The sequence below is a fragment of the Nannobrachium achirus genome (genome assembly GCF_963921795.1).
Source record: "Nannobrachium achirus genome assembly, chromosome: 24".
NCBI classification, from domain to species: Eukaryota; Metazoa; Chordata; class Actinopteri; order Myctophiformes; family Myctophidae; genus Nannobrachium; species Nannobrachium achirus.
In genome coordinates, this window is record NC_137831.1 from 46,903,838 (window position 1) to 46,927,417 (window position 23,580).

The window sequence follows — 23,580 nt, forward strand, 5'->3', positions numbered from 1 at the left end:
TGTTTTCACCTGTTTCTCTCACCCACAGACTGTTTTCCTTCCTGCTTCTTTTAGCCCCACCCCCTCTTGTACCTGCTAGGTTGTCTAGAGTTGATTGACACCTGGATACCCAATGATTGCTTCCAAGATCTTGGTATAAATCTAACACATAACTGACCAAGTAGCTGCATGTCTGCCCCCTTGTGGACCTGGTACTTTACTGCAGCTGCAGTGAAAAGACAAACCTGGGTTCAAATCCTCATGTGAACTCTTGTCTTTGATGTTTGATGATCTCAAGGTTAAGAGATCAAACTTCACTCTGACTCTGACTACATTTAAAGTGTTCAAATGAAAACAACAATACTAGTAGATTGGAATGTAAAGGTAGGCTAAAATATCCTGCGCTCCATTTATGTTAAGTTAGTAAATCAATATTATGCTCATCTGCTATTTGTTGTGCTTGAGTTTGTGATTTAAGCATATACTGTATTTTCCTCCCATGCACACCTTTTGATACTTGAAGATTTTGGACAGTATTTCTCATTGTTCCAATAATAATTAATTGCATGAAACAAGTATTTGTCAACTCCCATGTGACCCATGTTGATAAGAGTATTAAAAACATGAAAAAATATCTGTTTAAGGTAGATTTATAAAAATAAAAAAAAATCAGATTAATGGACAATCATGCAATTATTCAGATTAAATATTGTAATCGATTGACAGTCCTTGTTCAAAATAAAAAGAATATATTTACAAAGTGTAAATATATAATGGTCATTAAAAGCAAACAGATAAAGATGTGAGCAGTCAGAAACCAGGAGGAGAATGGTAGATGTAAAAGGACTTTATTGTAGCAAAAGTTCAAACATCAACATCGTTTCCTTTTTTTTGTTATCAAATGTTTGTTTTTTTTGTACAAGAAAAGACATGAATGTAAAATGTACACAAATACAACATACCCCGAATAAAATAGGAAAATAAAAAACACAAGATGAAATACATCAACATTGTTTCAACTGACTGGTTTTCAAAAATCTTCTATGACAGAGTTTAAACAGCAACACACCATAACAACAACATCCCATAATAAATGTACTGTTGAATCTATGCATTATTGATGGATTATTATGTTAAACAAATGCTAAAAAACACATGGGTCAATCTTCACATTCTGAAGCCCATATGAAGCATATTATTTACAAAGTATAAATATAATCATCATTACATTGTATTCATATAAGCAGTGGAGGACAGTTACTGAGTACTGAACTGAAGTGGGAGCAATCAGGGGTTCAGTGTCTTGCTCAAGGACACTTCAACACTAACTCTGAGGAAGCCCGGGATCGAACTAGCAACCCTCTGTTTGCTGAGCGGTGGCTCTTCCTCCTGAGACGCTGGACACATCTTCACACCTCGGGTGGCATTTCTTCCACACCCGCAATTATGACATGAGAGCAAAATGGCCGCCGTGTGAATATGGTATATACTCTAACTCAAGTAAATACTCAAGTATTCAAAAGCACACATATATATATTTTAAAGTTTTGTTCCAGTGGCTTCCTACTTCCTAGAAATATAGATGTGTAAAAGTTCAATATTAATATTTAAATGTAGCGTGATAAAAGTAATTATGAGAGAAAGTCATAGTCAAAAACTAAAGTACTTCAGTTCAGTACAGTAATCAAGTAAATGTACTTAGTGTCCATTACTGCTGTCAATAATCTTAATTCATTTACAATAAAATTACCAGTAAACCAAAAAGAAGCTTTTGTGTTACTGTACAGTATGTGTGTGTGTGTGTGTGTGTGTGTGTGTGTGTGTGTGTGTGTGTGTGTGTGTGTGTGTGTGTGTGTGTGTGTAGAGCTTAAAAGTTCAGCCCGAGCCCGACGGGACCCGACGGGTCGGCGCGGCGCGGGCCGGGCTGGGCTCAATTTGTCGCGCAAATGTCGGGCTTCGGGCTGGGTCGGGCTTGGGAAAAAAAAAAGAAAAAAAAAGAAAGAAATTAATATATTTATTTTTAATATATTTAATATATATTCAATTCATTTGTAGCTATGTGTGCGTATGTATTGTGTGTGTTCACAATAAACAACTTGACTTGTGTCGTATTAGTCACATTGGTTGCAGGCGAGCGCTGCGCGCCGTAATGATGTGTGTCTCTCTCCTGTTTAATCTGCTCTGCGCGCGGCTGCTTTGATTGTGTGTGTGTGTGTGTGTGTGTGTGTGTGTGTGTGTGTGTGTGTGTGTGTGTGTGTGTGTGAGAGCGAGCGAGGCCTGTCGCCCTGCCCACCCCCTCTCTTCCTCATGACCTGCCTTGACCAATAACTTGTCAGATACCTTGAAACAGGAAAACAAATAATAACAAAGAAACGACTGCGCGGTAAAGGTGGAAAACAGCAAAAATGGAGACTGATGAAGTGAAAAGGAGGCTGGCAAGTGGCGATTATGGATTAATTGTGCAAGAAAGCAAAAGACTAAAGTCCGAGGTGTGGAATCACTTTGACACGACGAGAACGGTGATCCGGTGGATTTTGTGCAATGCAAAAGCTGCAAAACTGTGTTGGTTCACAGCAGCAAAAAGACGGGGACTTCCATGCTAGGAAGGCACACAGATCGGTGTGAAGGCACGGGACTGCCGCCTCCCGAGGCAAATCAACCAAGTGTGGCATCGTTTTTCACAACTGTCCCTAAAGTCGTGTCATTGCCTGCAAAGGTGAAACAAGGTGTGACATAGAAATGTGTCCTCATGTGCTGTAAAGATATTAGGCCGTTTAATATCGTCAATGGAGAGGGCTTTGAAGAGCTCGCACAAGAGCTCATTAACGTGGGGGCTGCACATGGAAAAGCTGCAGTTAGCTCAGTTCTGCCATGCAACGTTACAATCGCAAATTGGTGTGGTAAAATGGCAGACGAGAGGAAGGGAGATTTGGCACTGCTGCTGCAAAGTTTGTTGAAAGATGGAACCATCGCCATGACAACAGATATGTGGACGGACGATTACCGCAAGATAAGTTACCTGACGATCACATGCCATTACATAACAGAGGAGATGGAGCTTGTGTCAAAAACACTTTCAACTGCGGCGTTCCCTTTAGATGAGGCCAAGACTGGAGAGAACATACGACGGGAGATTGTCAACAAACTGATGCAGTTTGGCCTCGATGATGCTTCTCTGACCAGAATTGTGTGGGTTACCGACCAGGGAGCTAACATTGTACTGGCTCTGCGTCCATACCGCCGACTGAATTGCATTGATCACGTACTCAACACAGTGCTGCGCCATGGACTTGACGTAGCACAGCTGAAGGATGTTGCTCCCGACATAGCAGATACAATTACTGCTGCCAAAGAGTTGGTGAAGTATGACAGGGCTGGCAGCGCAACTGTCCAAAACACTGCTGCAAATGGTGGACACCCGCTTCAGTACCGTTTATCTCAGTCTGGACTCTGTTCAGGCAATTTACCATGAGCTGCGAGAAACTGGATGCGCGAGGAGAGAGTGGACGGGTCGAAAGAATAGCGCCGGACACACTGAGCTTTTTAGTTGACTTCTTGAAGCCTTTCTACGACGCACAGAAAGAACTCGAAGGAGACAAGTATCCTACACTCAATCTTGTGCTCCTTAAGAATCAGTCACTCACTCGCCATGTTCAACCCCATGCACTTGACTCGGCACAGCAGGCCGCCGTGCGTAAAAGGCACCAAGAGTGGCTCGCTCGAAAAGTTAAAATAGACGACCGCCACAAAGTCGCCACATTCCTCTGGCCTAAATTTAACCAGTTGAGAATGCTGTCACTTGCAGAGAGGGACAATGTGTATGCGCACATCCGCGCTCTTCTCCGCGACATGCCTGCAGCAAGACCAGATGGAGAGGATGAGGATGCCGCCGCCGCTGCTCCTGCCCAAAATGAAGACAACGAGTTTGCAGAATGGGAAAATGAGCACAGAGCTTACGAGGGAGAAGGAGCGGAGGTTGACGAGGTGTCTCTGTATGTCGCCCAGACGCCTGTCATGAAGAATGACAAAGATGTCCTTGCCTGGTGGCGCGCCAACAAGAAGGTGTACCCAAAGCTTGCACAATTGGCAAGATCTGTGCTTTGCATCCCGGCCAGCAGCAGTTCCAGTGAACGGGTTTTCAGCGCCGCAGGGAGAACCATCTCCGAGCGAAGGACGTCGTTGAACACAGAGACGGTGGATTCCATCCTTTTTCTTCATCACAATTTGAAGAAATAAAATCGGTGAGTAGTAGCCTAGCCTTTAACTGTTGGTAATAAATGGCCAATGTAGAATGTAGTCTTCTTGGTCTCTTGTGATCTTATAATTTATTTATACTTTTCTTTTATTTAATTGCAGCTGCTTGCTGTTTGATTGAATTATTCACCGTTGGAACGAGCGACCTGCGGCCGCGGCCTCCTTGCGCCCTGCGCTGGACTTTTGGGACTATTAAACTCAACGAATAAGTGTTATACAAAGGAAAGTGTTGTGTTACGGACTAAAATAACAAATGCTGGTTATTTTATTTGTTTAGCCTATTTATATATTTTAATTTAACCAGGGAATGTTTCGTTTTGTGACTGATTAAGGCTATTCATTCTAATATTTTGGTTATTGTTTCCTGTAATGTTTAATCGTTAATCTTGGCTTTTATTTATTTTTTCCTATAGGCTAATTTCTTGTGCACAGCCACATGTCATAGTTTACTTGAGATTGTTTATTTTAGTAGCACACATTAATGTCGCACAACGTAAACTCAAAGGATTGTTGCTTGTTAAATTGTCCTCGGGAGTCGGGGCCTCTGTTTCACAATTGAATCGCGATTGTATTTGTTTGTTTACTGTACTGAAGAGTTTATTAGAAGTTTGCATGAGAAAAGGTACAGTTTCATGATTGTACAGTTCACTGCTATAATATGCCTGTCTGGCCGGAGCGGAGGGAGGCTCCACTCGAATGTTTTTGTGATTTGGGACAGTTATAGGCTACAATTATATGCCCATTTTCTCCAAGCTGCTTGTTTAATAAAGACAGTTGAAAAGCGTTCTGTCTTCACCAATATTTAAAATGTAATGCAAAAAAAGGCTGCCACTGCATGCACTCAGCAATTAATTTAAAATTTAATTTTCTAATTGTTTAGAAAAATGGCGGTCTTCGGGCTGGGCCGGTCTCCAATTGTCAATTATGTATCGGGCTTGGGCTCGGTCCGGGCTGAAATTCTGTCGGGCTGGGTTGGGCCGGGCTCACTTTTTTAGGCCCGATTTAAGCTCTATGTGTGTGTGTGTGTGTGTGTGTGTGTGTGTGTGTGTGTGTGTGTGTGTGTGTGTGTGTGTGTACGTTTATACTATAATTGTGAGGACCAAACGTCCCCTCAAGTATATAGTTTTCATTCCAAAGTCCATTATTTATTCAGCATTTGAGCCACTGAACATTGATTGATTAGAAGAATTTATTAGAAGGTTGCATAGTAAAAAGTACAGTTTCATGCCAGCACAAATCACTGGTAGAAGGTCAGCTGTTGCATTTACACAGAAACCACTTGATGTATCTCATAAAACACCATTTGATGAGGGTGCCATAGAAGAGATAACAGGCAAACGTTCAAAATAAAGTAAAACTTCTACATTCTCTAGGACATTAGGGTTAAACATTTCAAGACAGTGTGCTGTGATTTATTTTAGTGTGTCACTAAAAGCGTTGTATTTGACTCAAAGGCTTTCAGCTTTCAGGAAGAAACCAAAAATACACAGGGAAGACACATATTGCATATAACCACACCTGGGGGTCTATTAGAGTAATGTTAACTCCATAGACACATACACAACATGAGGCATTCTACCGAATTGGTTCAAATTCAGAGTTGGAAATTGTGTGAAATTTGTAAGCTATTTTGGAAAAACTTTGACCATATCCATGTAGCACCAGTTCTAAGGAACACATATTTAGTAAAAGCACAGTCAATATTCATATTGTATTTTCACAATTTTTTGGAATATATTTCCTCTCCCAAAATATGTCACTACCGAAACATGAACTTACCTTCAGAATTAAGATAATTATATTAATCTATTCATATTTTGTTCTATTCCCCCATGTACAGGCTATTTTTTTAAATTAATGTAGGTGGTTTCCACAATTAACTACATTTAAATTAATATTTTAACATATTTAGTAATGTTGTATTTTTAGGACTCATCGAATTCAAAACTCTATTCTTTGTAAAATGTATAAAATTGATTATTTTGATGGCACCTTCAAGGATAGTTGAAATTATACATACTCCTAACCAATCATTATCATTAAATATTAATTGATAATTCATTATCTTTTATTTTTGATAAAACAACTGGTGTTTCGGTAGTGACCCTACTGTTTCGGTAGTGACTGTTTTGTTTCGGTAGTGACCATAGCATTGAATTAATACTATATGGTCACTACCGTAACAATACAGTATAGTAAATATTCTTAACTCTTTAAGCTACATATTAACTCAAAATGCATTATGTTGGAAATATTATAAACACAGGATCAATAGAATAATGATAATTCATTTTATAAAAGACAACAACTGGTTTCATTTTCCATATCCATTTATTTGGAATGACAAACAATAATTTGCAATTATCTTTGAAACCAAGTGAAGTTGTTCTGGAAGACCATACAACATCTCAGGAGGGGAAAGTGAGGAACCATCCAAGCTGTGTACAACAAGGAAGGGAATCTGCTGACTTTAAATAAGGAAGTCGTAGGGCGGTCGTAAGAAAACTTTGAGTAACTCCTAAACCAATGACATCAGAACCACCCTCCTGTCCTGGTCCTGATTCTGTCCAAGTCGTGGGACAACTGACCAGCTCTTTAATCTTGCAGGGATGCTGTAGAGGGCCCGGGAGTATGCATATCCTGTCTACATGCGTCTCACTGCACCACTTTTTAGCATTTTTGGTGTTTTATTTATCCCTGCAAAATCACAAATAAAATAGAACTCATGTAAAAAATTGTATTATTATTATTAATAATAATAACAATAACAACAGCAATAATATATATGCATTAAACTAATGAACATACCTTTTTGTCACTACCGAAACCATAATGTCACTACCGAAACATTACATTAATGTGTTAATTGTTTCGGTAGTGACTGTTTCGGTAGTGACAATTTAATCTTTGTTTTAGCTTAACTCAACAATGATTGGCTGAAAATGGATAGCAAACACAGTTCTGAACAGGTGTACACAGATAAAAACATAATATTTAGCATTAAAAAACAAAAGTGTTTGATAAATAGCAGAAATGAGGTGTTCGGTAGTAGTGTTGTAGTACTCGAGTCAATGACTCGTCTCGAGTCAGGACTCAAGTCCAAATTTTCACTGACTCGGTCTCGTCTCGGTCTCGCCCTTAATTTGACTTGGACTCGTCTCGGTCTCGGTCTAATTTGACTTGGACTCGCCCCCCACCGAGTCCACTCGAGTCAAGTCACTACAATGCAATGGAATAAATGTTATATCCATATGAGGAGCGCATTCACGTTAACATTAAGAGAGCTGCCTTGTTAAGTAACAGAGCATTCCGACGCGCATCTGATAGGCACACAGTAGTAGCACACACGCACACACAGGCACACACACACACAGAGCCCCGCTCTGCACAGCAGCAAGCACCTAATCTTCCCAGAAGTTATTTTCTTCGCCAAACAGACAACAGCACAACAGTCCACTTTCCTCTTACCTGCAGGATATCCTTGTGTCCCCAAATAAATAAGTCCTAACAGCTTCCAAACACAAGCCTTTGTGATCATGTGTTGTGTAGTTTAATCCACCCGCACAGCTGGATTAAGAATTTACGTCTTTTTGTATTTCCAGGTGTAGTCTATTACTCGTTAAGCAAGCCTCGTCCGAAAGTTTTAAAGTGCACTGATCAACAGAGAGAAGTGTAACATTGTAAGTCCCTGTAGAGAGGTTAAAACGAATCAAAACAACTTGAAGCAGTGACATGGGGTATTGTTTTGCCTTGTACTTGAAAGGCATCAGACTAATGACATAGGGTAGCCTACATTTCTCACCTTAAACAATGAAATGCAGACAGGCACATACTGCCATGTGTTTGCTTTTAGTCAAAATAAAATATTAAGTTAAGAGTTTGTTTGAAAAACGTTTTGCTAAAATCATGCATGCTCTATTTCAATGCAACTATAACAGCAATGTTTAAAAATGTTATAGATTACAGTAGTAGACATAATTATTTTTTAAATAATATTATTTTTGTTATCACTTGGCCTTTTGGTGCATGGGCATCAATATTATATCCATATCATGATATTAGACTGGATAGGCCTAATTATCGTCTGTGATTTGGGATATTGTACTGCAGTATATGCCAAGTCTTATTTGTACACTAAAGTACTTGTTCTCTGCCTGGGAGAAAATGTAATTGTAGGAACTCAAATGTCTAGTTCTTAGACAGAAAATTGGTATGGGAAAAAACTACCTCTCCAAAAAACTCCCTCAAACCTAAACCAAATTGACAGCAACCAAAGGTAATTTGGGGAGACCTATTGATTTAATTTGAAGACAAGCCATTAATTTGAAAGGTATTGGTAGGAAACACCAGACAGGTGCATGCACATGAACGGGGGTTCTTGCATTGTTTGTGTGTGTGTGTGTGTGTGTGTGTGTGTGTGTGTGTGTGTGTGTGTGTGTGTGTGTGTGTGTGTGTGTGTGTGTGTGTGTGTGTGTGTGTGTGTGTGTGTGTCCAAAAAAAAAATATATATATTGTTTTCTGCAGCCTACCTATCAAAAAAAAGGAAAAAAAAGAAAACTGGACTCGGCTCGGTCTCGCCTGCCATTGGTCTCGGACTCGACTCGGACTCGCCTCCCATTGGTCTCGGACTCGACTCGGACTCGGCCCCCTCCCAGGGGCTCTTGACTCGGACTCGACTCGGACTCGAACCCCATATGACTTAGACTTGACTTGGACTCGCTTTAGGTGGACTCGACTACAACACTATTCGGTAGTGACATTCCAAATGAAGACACACTGATTTTCAGACTTTGGAAGACATTTACTTCAGACTGATGTAAACTTATCACTCACCAGGTGGCCATTGAGGATCAGGAAGTCAGTGCCAGTTTCTGGATGATGGTATTTAGGGTGTGGTCAAAAGCAGGCTCCACCTATGGACTAAAACTCTTTGTGTTTCGGTAGTGACATGAAAACAAGGGACAGCATTTTTAGACATGAAGTTTTTTAATTTAAACAAAATCCACAAAATCTATCTAATAATTTCAAGTTCCCTATTAAAGAAATCAAACAGGTGTATTTAAAAACAGTGGCAAAAAAAAATTGCAAAAATCATTTAAGTACTTTTTTCATGAATTGAAATTTAGGGGTTAGAGGTGGGGACAGCCACCTTCCAATAGTAAGTGACATATAATGGCTTATTTTTAATATATTTAATTTTGCATTATCTCAATTAATGTATTGTGATTAATTAGACCATAATATTATATTTGTACACATGCAAAGTCTGAATACTTAAATGTTTTTTAAAATGGGTTTTTCATAGGGGGACTGCAATTTGCACCAATTCGGTAGAATGCCTCATTATAACCACACCTGGGGGTCTATTAGAGTAATGTTAACTCCATAGACACATACACAACATATTATAACCACACCTGGGGGTCTATTAGAGTAATGTTAACTCCATAGACACATACACAACATATTATAACCACACCTGGGGGTCTATTAGAGTAATGTTAACTCCATAGACACATACACAACATATTATAACCACACCTGGGGGTCTATTAGAGTAATGTTAACTCCCTAGACACATACACAACATATTATAACCACACCTGGGGGTCTATTAGAGTAATGTTAACTCCATAGACACATACACAACATATTATAACCACACCTGGGGGTCTATTAGAGTAATGTTAACTCCATAGACACATACACAACATATTATAACCACACCTGGGGGTCTATTAGAGTAATGTTAACTCCATAGACACATACACAACATATTATAACCACACCTGGGGGTCTATTAGAGTAATGTTAACTCCATAGACACATACACAACATATTATAACCACACCAAACCATAAAATCGTTCATAACTGGTTCATGCTCAACATTAGTACCGGTAGTTTTAATTAACCATTAAGACTCCCTAATTGGGAGATAAGCGACCGTTGGTCGCTTATCTCCACAAATAGGCCAAAAGTTTGTTTTACCAAAATAGTCCTGATGGTGGCGCTAGATGGGACAGATGCGTTTTGATTACATGACTGTAGAGATACTGTGCGATTTGTGTGATATTAGGGCAAAATCTGTAGGAGCAGTGTCCAAAAATGTGTTTAAAAAAATCGGCCTGAAGGTGGCGCTAAATGGGACAGATCCATGTTGATGAGATGAGTGTAGACATACTGTGTACTGGTTTTGTGTGATTTTAGGGCAAAATCTGTAGGAGCAGTGTCCAAAAATGTGTTGGAAAAAAATTGGCCTGATGGCCAATATATGGGACAGGTCCATGTTGATGACATGAGTGTAGACATACTGTGTAGCGATTTACGTGATTTTAGGGCAAAATCTGTAGAGCAGTGTGCAAAAATGTGTTTTGCAAGAATCGGCCTCATGGTGGCGCTAGAAGAGGGCCATGTGAGAAATGAGGGGTGGGGTCTCCGCGCCGCCGAGGCGGACGAATAGGTACCGGCCCCGGCTCTCCCGGTCGCTCCTAGCCCGAGTTAAGGCATTTTATGTGAGTGGAGGGGGTCCTCCACTGGGGGCGCCACCACTTTTGCATCCGTTCTGGAGCACCAGGAGTCGGTGGTCTCCGGGAATTCCCCGTGAGCAGCCCCGTTAGGGTGGTCATTTTTGGTGGCGGAGATATGAGTAGGGGGAAAGTGTGACGTGTGACGAGTGACGTGACGTGACGGAAGGAAGGAAGGAAGGACTGACGGCTGGTGGAGGTTTGGATAGTATGAGAGTGTAAAAGTAACTGCGACCTACGGTCGCAATAACATGATTATATATGATTCTGAAATACATTCTGCATAACGAATACTCTAACTTTTGCCACTTGAGTATATTTTGACATCTGTCCCTTCAAAGTCATCTGGGGACCATGCAGTCACTGACCCACAGGTTGAGAACCATTGAGCTAAGGGCAGTGTTGGGAAAGTTCACTTTAAAAACGAACTAGTTCATTTCATAGTTCATAATTCTATATTTTGAACTAAAGTTCATGGTTCCCCAAAATGAACTAACTTAGTTATTTTTCGTTCTTTTTTAACCATAATTTTTTTAATACTTTTGGCTATATATATATATATATATATATATATATATATTTATATTAAGGCTGGGACTTTAACTGATTAATTGCGATTAATTAATTATAGAAAATTAACGCGATTAAAAACATTTACGCATTTTAATCGCACTTAGTTTTTGCACCACAGAACCTTCAGTTTCGGGCATACCGATCATTGCGATGCACCAACCAAGAAGAGACAACAAACGCAAAGGGAGAAGTAGCCGATCAGAGCGCTTTGCTTGGCCCAGTGGATGCAAAATCTTGATTTAAAAAACTCACTCATTGATTCACTCGTACAACAAAATGTGTTTTACTTGAAAAAAAAAATGCTTCTCAGGTCAAATATCTGTGTGCGATTAAAATGCAATTAATTGCGATGAATTAATCACAGAGCCTGTAATTAATTAGATTAAAAGTTTTAATCGCATCCCAGCCCTAATATATATGTTTAGACGTTGCTGCATGCTATTATTTGTCAAAATTATTGACACAGCCCATATAGAACCACACACAGCAATAATTTATTTTCCAAATTAACATTGAGGTGCCCACAATATTTATGTGCCCACTGTTCAGTCTTCCTGCACCCTTATTGTGAAGGGCTGAAGGCAGAAGTTTCTAAACCTCGCGCACAGCATGTGTCTGCGTTGGTTAAAATAGCTGATCTACAAGCTCACGTTGTCTCGTGGATGCGACGTGTTGTGAGCTTGCAGATCAGCTATTTACGCCGTGCAACACACATACGACAAAGTATAGTCAGGCTTGCTAGACGTAACGAGGAGGACGAGGAGATTCACAGTGCAGCTGCAGAGTGCAGACAGCACCGCATATCAACGTTCACGAGGAGCTGCGTGCAGTGCGTGCTATTGGAGCATGTGAATGAAAAGAGAAACGAGAGGACAGACGACCGCGGAGGCGTGGACCGCCGAATGAACGGCCGACGAACGCCGACGAACGCCGTTCACGGGCGTCAGAATGACCGCGTTCGACAATATCGTTCATCAAGCGAAAACAAGAACGTTCAGTTCACATTCGCCCAAAATATGAACGTGTTCATGAACGATCGTTCTTTGAACGCGTTCGGGTACAACACTGGCTAAGGGTCCTTGAAGACCCCTGATACCATAACAGAACACCATGTTATCTTCATTATGTATTGCCAGACCCAGGGGGTCGGCCTACATAAGGCTTTGTCGGTCGGTCTGTCGGTCGGTCTGTCGGTCGGTCTGTCGGTCCCTCTTTTCCTCAGTGTGCCTGTCCCTCTTTTCCTCAGTGTGCCTGCTCATCTGCCCCTCCCTTCCCTTGCTGGGCTGATTGCCTTGAGTGCCGTCACCTGTACAGGACCAGCTGAGATGAGTTGGCTGACGAGCTGCTGACACTATAAATTCCTCAGCCCATCTACAAGCTCACAAACATTTCCAGCTGCTCAGCCTATACAATCCTGTGTGTTCATGTGTTAGTTCAGTGCCATACTAGTGAAAACAGCCGATCTACAAGCTCACTACGCTTTGTTGCTGAGACTATAAAATCCTGTGTGTTCATGTGTTAGTTCAGTGCCATACTAGTTTTCATTGCGGGTCTGGCACGACCAGGTGACCTGGTCTAGTTTACCAACTAAGGGTCCTTGAAGACCCCTGACAACATAACAGAACACTATGTTATCTTCATTATTTATTTACCAACTAAGGGTCTTTGAAGACCCCTGACACCATAACAGAACACCATGTTATCTTCATTATTTATTTACCAACTAAGGGTCCTAGAAGACCCCTGACACCATAACAGAACACCATGTTATCTTCATTATTTATTTACCAACTAAGGGTCCTTGAAGACCCCTGACACCATAACAGAACACCATGTTATCTTCATTATTTATTTACCAACTAAGGGTCTTTAAAGACCCCTGACTCCATAACAGAACACCATGTTATCTTCATTATTTATTTACCAACTAAGGGTCCTTGAAGACCCCTGACACCATAACAGAACACCATGTTATCTTCATTATTTATTTACAAACTAAGGGTCTTTGAAGACCCCTGACACCATAACAGAACACCATGTTATCTTCATTATTTATTTACCAACTAAGGGTCCTTGAAGACCCCTGACACCATAACAGAACACCATGTTATCTTCATTATTTATTTACCAACTAAGGGTCCTTGAAGACCCCTGACACCATAACAGAACACCATGTTATCTTCATTATTTATTTACCAACTAAGGGTCCTTGAAGACCCCTGACACCATAACAGAACACTATGTTATCTTCATTATTTATTTACCAACTAAGGGTCCTTGAAGACCCCTGACACCATAACAGAACACCATGTTATCTTCATTATTTATTTACCAACTAAGGGTCCTTGAAGACCCCTGACACCATAACAGAACACCATGTTATCTTCATTATTTATTTACCAAGTTCCGTCACGGACAGTACAAAGGCAGGGCCCTTAGCCAATGAGTTGCAATTGGCAGAAAAACATCTGGGAGTGGTGTTAGCTGGAGTATTGGTTGAGCTTCACATGACAGTTAGCACACTGCAGAATATAGTCACGTTGGCAAACATAAGAAATGAAGGAAAAACAACGAGTTTTTATTTTAGTTTTTTTTTTATGTATTTACGAGCGAGCCCACACTGTTTCGTAGGAACAGTACGTCTAGTTATTATTGTATTATTACATGTTATTTATGTATCAACAATGTATCATTATCTACACATTATGACATGTTGAATCACACTTCTGTTGGCAGTGCTTTTATAATCACACCGTTATTCACACAATGACATTTTAAAAGTGTAGAGTAGGAAGCAGAACAGCAGAACACAGGCTTATGACTGATGGTACATTGAATTGCATGGTTTTGCTGCCACCTTCTGGATAAAAACGTTAACTACAGTCTGCATCACAGGGCATCATATCTTAGACTTAGAGCAGTGGTTCTCTCTCAAAGTGATCCATCATCCAGGGGTCCTTGAAGGAGGTCCCAGGGGGTCCCCAGCTAAATGTGTTATTATAGTAGCACAACCAGCTTAACCACTTCAACCATGGCTGTTTTATACCTTGGATTTATTTTTTAAATGTTGAAAAACAATCTTCTCTCTTGGGGGTCCCTGGCACATTAATATGGGGGTCCTTGACATTAATCTGGGTGTCCTTGACATCAATATGGGGGTCCTTGACTTTAATCTGGGGGTCCTTAACATGAACATGTTTGGAGTGAGTCTGAATAATAAATCAAAAACAAATTCAAAAGAATTCGAAAGAAATAGCAGATCTACAAGCTCACAGCGCTCCGCATTGTGAGCTCGTAGATCTGCTATTTTCGAATGGCCAAACCATAACATCGGTCATAACTGGTTAATGATCAACAATAGTAGTTTTAATTAATAACATGATTAAATATGACTCTGAAATACATTCTGCATAACGAGTACTTTTACTTTTGCTAAGTAGAATTCAGAACGCTGGTAACATTTATTTCTACAATGTGGTATTTCTACTTTTACTCAAGTCCAAACTATATGAGTACTTCTATCAGCACTGCAGCACCTGACCCCCCCCCCCCCCCCCCTCTCTCTCTCTCTCTCTCTCTCTCTCTCTCTCTCTCTCTCTCTCTCTCTCTCTCTCTCTCTCTCTCTCTACCACATCTTACACAGCTCTGCTGTAGCTCCATAACCAACATTTATCCCTGCATACAGAGGTTGTGTGAAGGTGGTGTGAACTGTATGGAGGAGGGTCATGGTGTCAGTAACACTGTAAAATGACAGAGTCCCTGCACTGTGATCCATGTACACCCCCACTCTGCCTCTGGAGGACCAACGTCCTGACACTGCAGTATCAACATTGTTGTGTGTGAACGTGCAGCTTCCATTAAAGCAACGTAAACACCATGACTTGCTAATGTATCCAAACCCTGACTCATCACCCTGTCTGTTGATGTCTTTATAACAGACTGCTATACGGACCCCCACTCCACTCCATTCCACTTCCCAGTAGGACCTCCCACCTTCACACAGACTCTCTTTACTCAACACCTGGCAGTAAGAGGTGAATCTCTCTGGATGAGCAGGGTAACTTTGGGGTTGTGGTGTCCAAGTCACCTTTCTGTCCTCCTCTGACATGGAGAGGAGGTTGTGTGCTGTGTTCACATCCAGTGAAAGTGGACAGGAATCTGTAAGAAAACACATGACAAAACATCACAACTAATTAAAACCTCATCAATATTATTATTGTTGTTGTTGTTGTTTATAGAGTTTAGAGTGTTATTGTCACCGTGGGGGGGGGGGGGGGGGGCATTGCTTCCATTAACCCATTGAGGAGAGGAGAGGAGAGGAGAGGAGTGGAGAGGAGAGGAGATCGCAGGAGTCGAAAGCAGGGGAGAGCAGTCCAGAGCACCGCCCTCCACCAAGCCTACTGCGCCCATTGGCCGTTTTACCTCCGTTGGCTCAGTCGACCAATCGCTCACTGCCCTCGTTTTACCCTCATACGCTCACTAAGCTGAAACTACCAATAGTTGTGCATTCAATACCCTCACGTAGCTGGAACTATAGTGCCCGCCCACCTGCATCACAACAGCACTCACACACTCAGTCTGCCACTGCCTGGTAGCTAGCAGGCTACTTGGAAGTATAGAAGATAACAGAGTCATATACAGGTATGTACAGTTGTGCATTAGATTTACACAGAATGCCACAACGCCACCAAACACAGGTATCATTGTGTCTAGAATGCCTGATTTCATTGTATTTGGACATCTTTGATCCAATGACAGCCAAAGCTAAAACATTTGTGTATTAGCATCGCCTGTTTAAAGTGCCATTTATGCATGAATTAGTCATTTCTGACATAGGCAAACCAATCGTTTTGATGGCCAGGTGACCTGTTAATATATGGGGATTATAGAGGATTCATTTTTAGATCATCTGATATCTGATTTGAATGTGTACAGGGCTGTACAGGGCTGACTGGTAGTTAGCTAGCTGGAGCTAGCTAGCAGCTCCGTTTTTATTTTTATTCATTATAACCTGACAGGACAGCTAGGCTATTTAACATGACAATTCTTTTTTATTGTCATGGATGAAGGTGTGAAGTTTACATGCATGTGTGGTGATGGGGCTTGTCTGTATGTCTCAGTGAACATTGTTTTGCAAATACTTCAAAACGTTCACTATTAGGCTATTCTATTTTAAACAGCCTACCTTCAAGCTTATAGATCGGCTATTTTCAACCAGCTGATGTAAAGGTGCTGATTAAAGTGTCTAAAATTCTAAAATGCTGCATTAACAAAACCTGGAGTATCATATGTCTAAAGCTACAGTATGACTGGGGGGAGTGGGACTGAGTTACTAGGGCCCAAGGCCAAGGTGGAGGGGCCTTAATTATTTTATACTTTAGCTATTGAAAAACAGCAGATATACAAGCTCACAGCGCGGCACCGAATATATGTATTTTTTTAAACAAATATTTGTAACTAAAATTTTGCTTCTGGGGGGTCCCTGGAACTAAATATTGAGCCACATACATATCATTTTGGGGGTCCTTCACATGAAAAGATTTGAGCACCACTGACATAGAAAGTTTTGCACAAATGTTCACAATTTTTATATGAGCTACTTCAGTGGTTTCCTGTGTAAATAAGCCAAGTGCTTTCCTAGGATCTCCTTTTAGTTGACCTTGTACCAGTGAACTGTACTGTCATGAAACTGTACTTTTTTCTATACAAACTCCGAATAAAGTCTTCAATCAATCAATCAATCAATCTACAAGCTCGCAGCGCGGCACTCGCCGTATTTAAGGGCAGCAATCACTGTATTTATTCATAATACCTGAATGCACTTATCATTATAATACATCAATCAGATAGCCATGTGTTTACAAATTAGCACATACACTTTAATGGGCTTTGGGCTGATAGATATTCACATGTTTTCTAATGTTTAATGCACTTGCAGTTGACTAAATGGTGACGACAGGCAATACCAAAGAGCCGGTTTCGGAAACGACTTGTTTTTGGGGTGTACACCTCACTAACTTGTTATTGGGGTTCAACTCCTCACGGCTCTAAATCCTAAATGTCACCTAAATGTCTCTGCTGTAAAAGGTTTATGTGAAATGTCAAATTTCACAATTCTATATTTCATGACAGTCCAGTTCAGTGACTTCAGTCCATCATACAACAGTACTTTACTCTGCAACCATACTGTGGTTAAATTATTTCACACATTATGCAGTATGTAAAAAATATTTCCAATTAAATAGTTTTGTATTAAAGTATCAAATCACACAAGTTGTCACTTGAGCTCTTTTTGTAGGTTTTGCAGATTTTCCAGCCAGCCACCCAGTCCCCCCCTCCACCATCCTCAGAGGTGTGAAACTAGACAACAAGACAACTGATGGTCCTCCACCATATCCTTACCTCACTTCTAGAGCAGTGGTTCTCAACCTTTTCAGGCCACGACCCCCAAAATAATCATATTTTAACTGTGGACCCCCCCCCACCCTGACAAGCACAGGAGTTGAGGCATTACATTTTGTTCAATTGTGAAAATATCAGATCTACATTGCGAGGCGTTGTGAGCATGTAGATCAGCTATTTTCACAACTTCTGCCTCTGATATTTGACAATTTAACCAATATGTAATTTATTTATATAAAAAGTCCTTAAATTGTCACTGTGTGAATGTGCAGATACCTTCTATACACTTTAACTTTTATGTTGGTTTGTTTACTGTTGAGTGAGAAAACAATGTTGTACATTAAGTTAATCTTCTGGGGACCCCCCAAAATAATTTGGTGTGTCCCCAGGCCTGACCCACAGGTTGAGAACCACTGTACTAGAGGGTGTCAGGGAGGGTGAGGTGAGCCAGAGGCCCCTGCCAAGGAGAAGGCTTGTCATTTAGGAGGGCTTCCTTGTTTGTTTTTACCTTTAATTAAAATAGCTGATCTAAAAGTGCTATGTGACACGTCTGCTTGCAGATTTTATATTTTCACTACTTTGTGAAGAAGCAGGGCATTATTTGCCTATTTGCAATATACGGTAGGTGCTCTTACAAAGGCTGCTGTAATAGTTTTTCTTTTTATTCATTATTGTATTATATTGTCGCTGTTTGCACAGTAAATTGACTTATTGTCATTGTTTTCATTCTCATTCATATTATAAATGCAAATTTTTGAAGATTATAAAAAGAAAAGTAGGACCATCAGCATCCGCACTCGTCGCAGCGCTGTGAGCTTGTATACAGTATATGCTGTTTTTCAATAGTTAAAGCACAAAATAATGTGTTCCCAGTCTAAATGGGTTAAACCCCCTCCACAGTGTATACCATTATATCTCTGTTTTGTTTGTCTTTGAGTACTTAGAAAAACAACAAAAGCTGTTATTTGTTTGACTGGGAGCCAGTGAAGGTGACATAGGACTGGTGTGATACTGGTGCATACCAATGGAACGCGTTGTGAGCTTGTAGATCTAGATTCCAAAACTACTACAAGCTTGTAGATCGGCTATTTTCATCCAGGTTTTAAGTGTCTGTCTCAAGAGCTCCTATGCTCTTGTGTAGGCTACATGATAGGAGATATATTTTATGTGTAGGCCTATTGTTCTCAATAATTACATATGTGTGCTAGTGGTTCTCTAACCTTTGTGTGTCAAGGACCACAAATTAATACTAACCCTTTTATGTTGACGTGTCATACAAACAGACAGACAGACAGACAGACAGACAGACAGACAGACAGACAGACAGACAGACAGACATCATTTGGCTACCCTTTGTAGGTGTTAGGTACTGTTGCTATATGCTGCCCAGCATATATTGAAAACGAAGTAAGTAAGTAAAGAGAGACAGAAACATATTTTGTTTTGTACTAAGAAAATGCTATAATAAATATGATAACAGTGAGTTGTGGAATATCATTGCAACAATGTAGTTTTTTTTGTTCTGAAAAGCAGACAGAAGTGCTAGCTTATTTGCATGTAAGTACAGGTGCCTAAACAATGTCCAAAACATGTCAATGCATAATGTTGGCATACAGTACTACAAGCATTTTATCAGATTCCTAAATACAAGATAGAAGTGATATGTAAACAAAAGGCATTTGGGGGAAACTCCATTCTTGCAAAACTACTTTTGAGAGATGATGGCTCACATTTACACTCTATGTTCAGCAGAATCCCCATATAACAGGGATGCTAGGGTTCAAGTGTGTGGACCTCATTCATTCTCACCAAGGACCAGCTGACAGGGTCCCCAAGGAGCCTACACTTGGTAATTTTCTTTATCCATCTATTACATCAGACAAGTGATCTAAAAGCTCAGAACACATCTTACTGTGACACATTATGGTAATAGTAGGGCAATAGTAGTAGTAATAGTGTAATAAGTCTGCCCTTTGGCCACAGAGGGACATTGTGGGAGGCACCAAGCTAGATATGACTTATAATACCCCAGACCAATCGGTAGTGGTCAGGGAGGAGCTACATGTAGGCACGATACGCAGAACATTTCTCCGTAGACGTTAGCGAATCACAGGAGAGATTGATTTATCTCCCCTGTGACTATCCCCCGATCGCAGGAGAGGAGAGGAGAGGAGAGGAGAGGAGAGGACTTCCGGTCCTCACACAGAACAGCTCACATATCAACGCTCACGCGGTCTGCAAGTCTGCAGCTGGATGCTATTGGACAAGCTCACAGAGCAGTACGTACGCTGTGAGCTTGTATATCTGCTACCTTAACTCTTTTAGTGCTAAAACCGAATATTTTCTTTTCTTTTTTTTTCATTCCAATACTATTTCTTTTTGCTATTTTACTTACCCTGAGCTGCTAGTAGCGACGTGGGTGGTCCTGGGTCGTCCATCGCTTTCCAACTAGCCATGCTACATGTTGCGACGATTCATTCCATTGAAAATGGTTTAGAATAAAGTTTAGAGCCCCCCCCAAAAAAACTCTATTTTTGCAAGACGTATTAAGGTTTACAAAAACCGAAAATCTTTGGTTCCTTTAAAAAAATGAATTAAATAATCGCAGGCCTCAACGAAGCCCCGGTCTAGCCCCTGGATCCAAGCCGCCTACCAAGCACTCTTTCCACCGGCCCGTAATCGGGTAACGTCGCCGAAACGCGCCGCCCAAAACAATACAAAGTCACATCTTTAGAACTCATTTTCTCTGAATTGTGTTCCGAGTGCAGTGGAAAAGTTTTTTTTGCGGCTGAATAGCTTCAGATCGGTCTTCTAAAAAAATAAATAGCCGATAGCTAACTGTTAGCTCTTGGCCTCCACTTCACGTTCATAACACTGTTTGCAGAAAAAACACAAGCCACTTCTTCGTGGTTAACCGGATCTTACTATGAAGCCTTATGGAGGAATGGCTGGCACTCTAGCGGCACCTTGTGGCGCCTGGCAGTTATCCAGTTAAGTTCGGGGTGGAACACTTTTTTCTGCATCTTCATCACAGAAGAATCTTTAAGGCCATTCAGTTTCAGGTGGAAAAAAAATAAACTTCTACCTTTTTTTTTCAAATGAAAATGTAAAACAGGTCAAAATGACCTGAACTGAACTTAAAGGAGTAGTTCACTCCAATATACTTTTTTTCTATTGATTACTCATGCCATGGAGACTTGAGTTGATATTTTTTTGGTATTTGTCGCATTCCTAAGAGTGTGTGTGCGTGTGTGAATGGGTGTGAATTCCTAAGACAACAAATGTATTGTACTAAATTGACCCCATTGATTCCGGATGAAATCTGGGTCTCCTTCCGGAATCAATGGGGGTACATTTATTTATTTTTTTATATTTGAACCTGGCATCCTTATTTTGGGCAAATTATCAACATTTGTCAACATTGTTACAATTATGTCAACATTTTCATTTTTGAATTAAAAATAGTGAACAAAGCAGATCTACAAGCTCATATGTCGCATCATGACACATTGATCTAAAAGCTCACTATGTGTCACATTTGACGCATTGTGAACTTGTAGGTCTGATGATTTTTAAAACATTAGACAGAGAAAACGCAAATTAAATCCAGGCCATTCATTATGAGTACTTTTACTTTTGTACCGTAAGTATATTTTGATACTTTTGTACTGTTATAATGTTTAAGTATAATGTTGAATAAAGGCCTTCCTGTTAATTTAACAGTGTATAAATGAACCCTTACTGGTCCATTTGGTTACATTAATACATTGTAGAGTATAAATTAACACTAAGGATTTTATTGTGTATAGGGATGTAGCTCTGTTTTCACAATAAATAGTGAAAGTAGCACACCTCACAATGCTTTGCATCGCAATGTGCAGTGAGATTGTAGATCTGCTATTTTCAATATTGTTTTACAGTATACGTATAGGGCTGAAATGGTCAGTGGTGTTAAGTACCTAAGTACATCTAATCAAGTACTGCATTTACTTAAGTACAATTTTGAGTTACTTTTACTTTACATGACTACTGTGTTTCCATTTATCAATCATTTGTACTTTTACTCCACTACATCTCAGAAGCAAATATTGTAATTTTTACTCCACTAAAATTATTTGAAAACTGTACAGTATTATGTATGTTTAGATTACTATTAATACCTAAAGCTGGCCATACACTACACGATAATCGGGCCCGACTGAATCGGGTAGAATTAAACACTACAGGATCATTTTTTCAGATTATCTGGCCAGAGAATCTAAACGGGCTCACACTAGCCGTTTTGAACAGTCGGGCGCACCGCACGCTACAGGATTCTATTCCGATTGAGTCGGGCCCAAACACAGCAATAATAAATAAATAATTTATATAATGAATACAAAACGTCGCTGTTCCGAGAGCTTCGCCTTGCAACACGCGCGCAGACGCACATAAAAACAAACACATTATGCTATCCACTCACAAACACACCATTGCCTCACGCAACGAACAAAAAAAAAAGCTTCAAATGATACTATGACTATGAGTTCACTTTGACGCGTTTCATGTTCATCCATGGATCAACTCTGATCGACTTTCCCCCTCTCTCTCCACTGCTAAAGTCAAGTGCTGCGCGCTGTCTGCTGGTGCTTCTCATGGTGTCTGATTTATGATTAGTCGTATGATTGTGTTGCGCAGAGAACATCAGATCTCCAAGATCAAACTGCGTCCCTCCGCGCCACATTGTAGGGTTTGTAGATCAGGCAGTGGGCGTGTAGGCCTACTTGCACTCGTGCGCTGTTCCCACTCCAGTCTGCGCCTGACGGACTGGTAGTGACTATTTCTGCTGATATAAAACAAACTCGCGACCATTGAGTTTTAATTCCCATCGCAAGCAATCATGATACAACCTGGGAGGATGGATGTGGATCATTATTTGAAATAATAAGCAGTGTATTTATGTGTATTGCTTTTTTTTGGGGGGGGGGGGGGACAAGTTTTCAGTCCCAAATATACTGTAATGCTTTAAAAAGGACAGGCCTATTAGGCCTATATCCATTATGTTTCTTTCATGTCCGCTCCAGGTTTATCATTGTCAGTTTTGATAAAGTCATTTTATTTTATAATAGTTAAGGTAACGTGCGCGCATATTTTCTAAACCTGCTGTCTGTTAAAATACGAAACGCCTGGCTATGCGGGGCGCGCTGTGCCCGGAGTAGCCAGGAGTTGTTAACCCAGCTGGTAGATCAAACAACGAGTTGATGATGGCCCATTAATTAAACTACATGCACGCTGTACCTATGGCCAATTGGAACTTGAAAGGAGTAGAGATTACATAACTGCACCGTGCACGGACCATCAGAGAAAGTGACTGACGTGGGGTGAGCTGCTGTTGTAGGCTGCTTCCACCACGGACGGTTCAAGTTCAAGACAGTTTCAAGTTCAAGACAGGCACGTGTCTGCTTTTACTTTAGTGGCCATGGCCTATAGGCTTTCAATCATGATTTCCCCTGTCTTTTAACAAATTATCGCGGTGTGGGCGGATGGATCAATCAAATATAGACTAATCATTAAAAAAAGATCCGAGGGCACGGAGATCCAAATCCAATGTCCCAGAGAGAGAGAGAGAGAGAGAGAGAGAGAGAGAGAGAGAGAGAGAGAGAGAGAGAGAGAGAGAGAAAGAAAGAGGACGGTTCTGTCTGGTCCATTTGAAGAACTCTCTCTCTCTTTGAGGTGGAAACATGGAGAATGCACAGGTTTATCATACATTTGAGAGTGAGAACCATAAGTTTAATGTAACTTAATTGGAGTTGGAGGAGGAGAGCAGAGCTGGAAAGTTATTAGCGAGTCCAGACTTGCACTAATTG

General features: G+C 40.6%; 1 protein-coding gene across 1 annotated transcript in view; it reads right to left on the reverse strand.

Moving 5' to 3' along the window:
- Positions 1-14,957: 14,957 nt before the first annotated feature.
- Positions 14,958-23,580, reverse strand: part of LOC308280336 (NLR family CARD domain-containing protein 3-like) — a gene marked incomplete at both ends in the record, with an annotated part of 48,709 nt that continues 40,086 nt past the window's right edge. Inside the window, 2 exons of the mRNA XM_080720598.1 lie at positions 14,958-15,040; positions 15,326-15,490. Coding sequence (XP_080576724.1) covers positions 14,958-15,040; positions 15,326-15,490 — 248 coding nt within the window. The remainder of the gene's footprint in view (positions 15,041-15,325; positions 15,491-23,580) is intronic.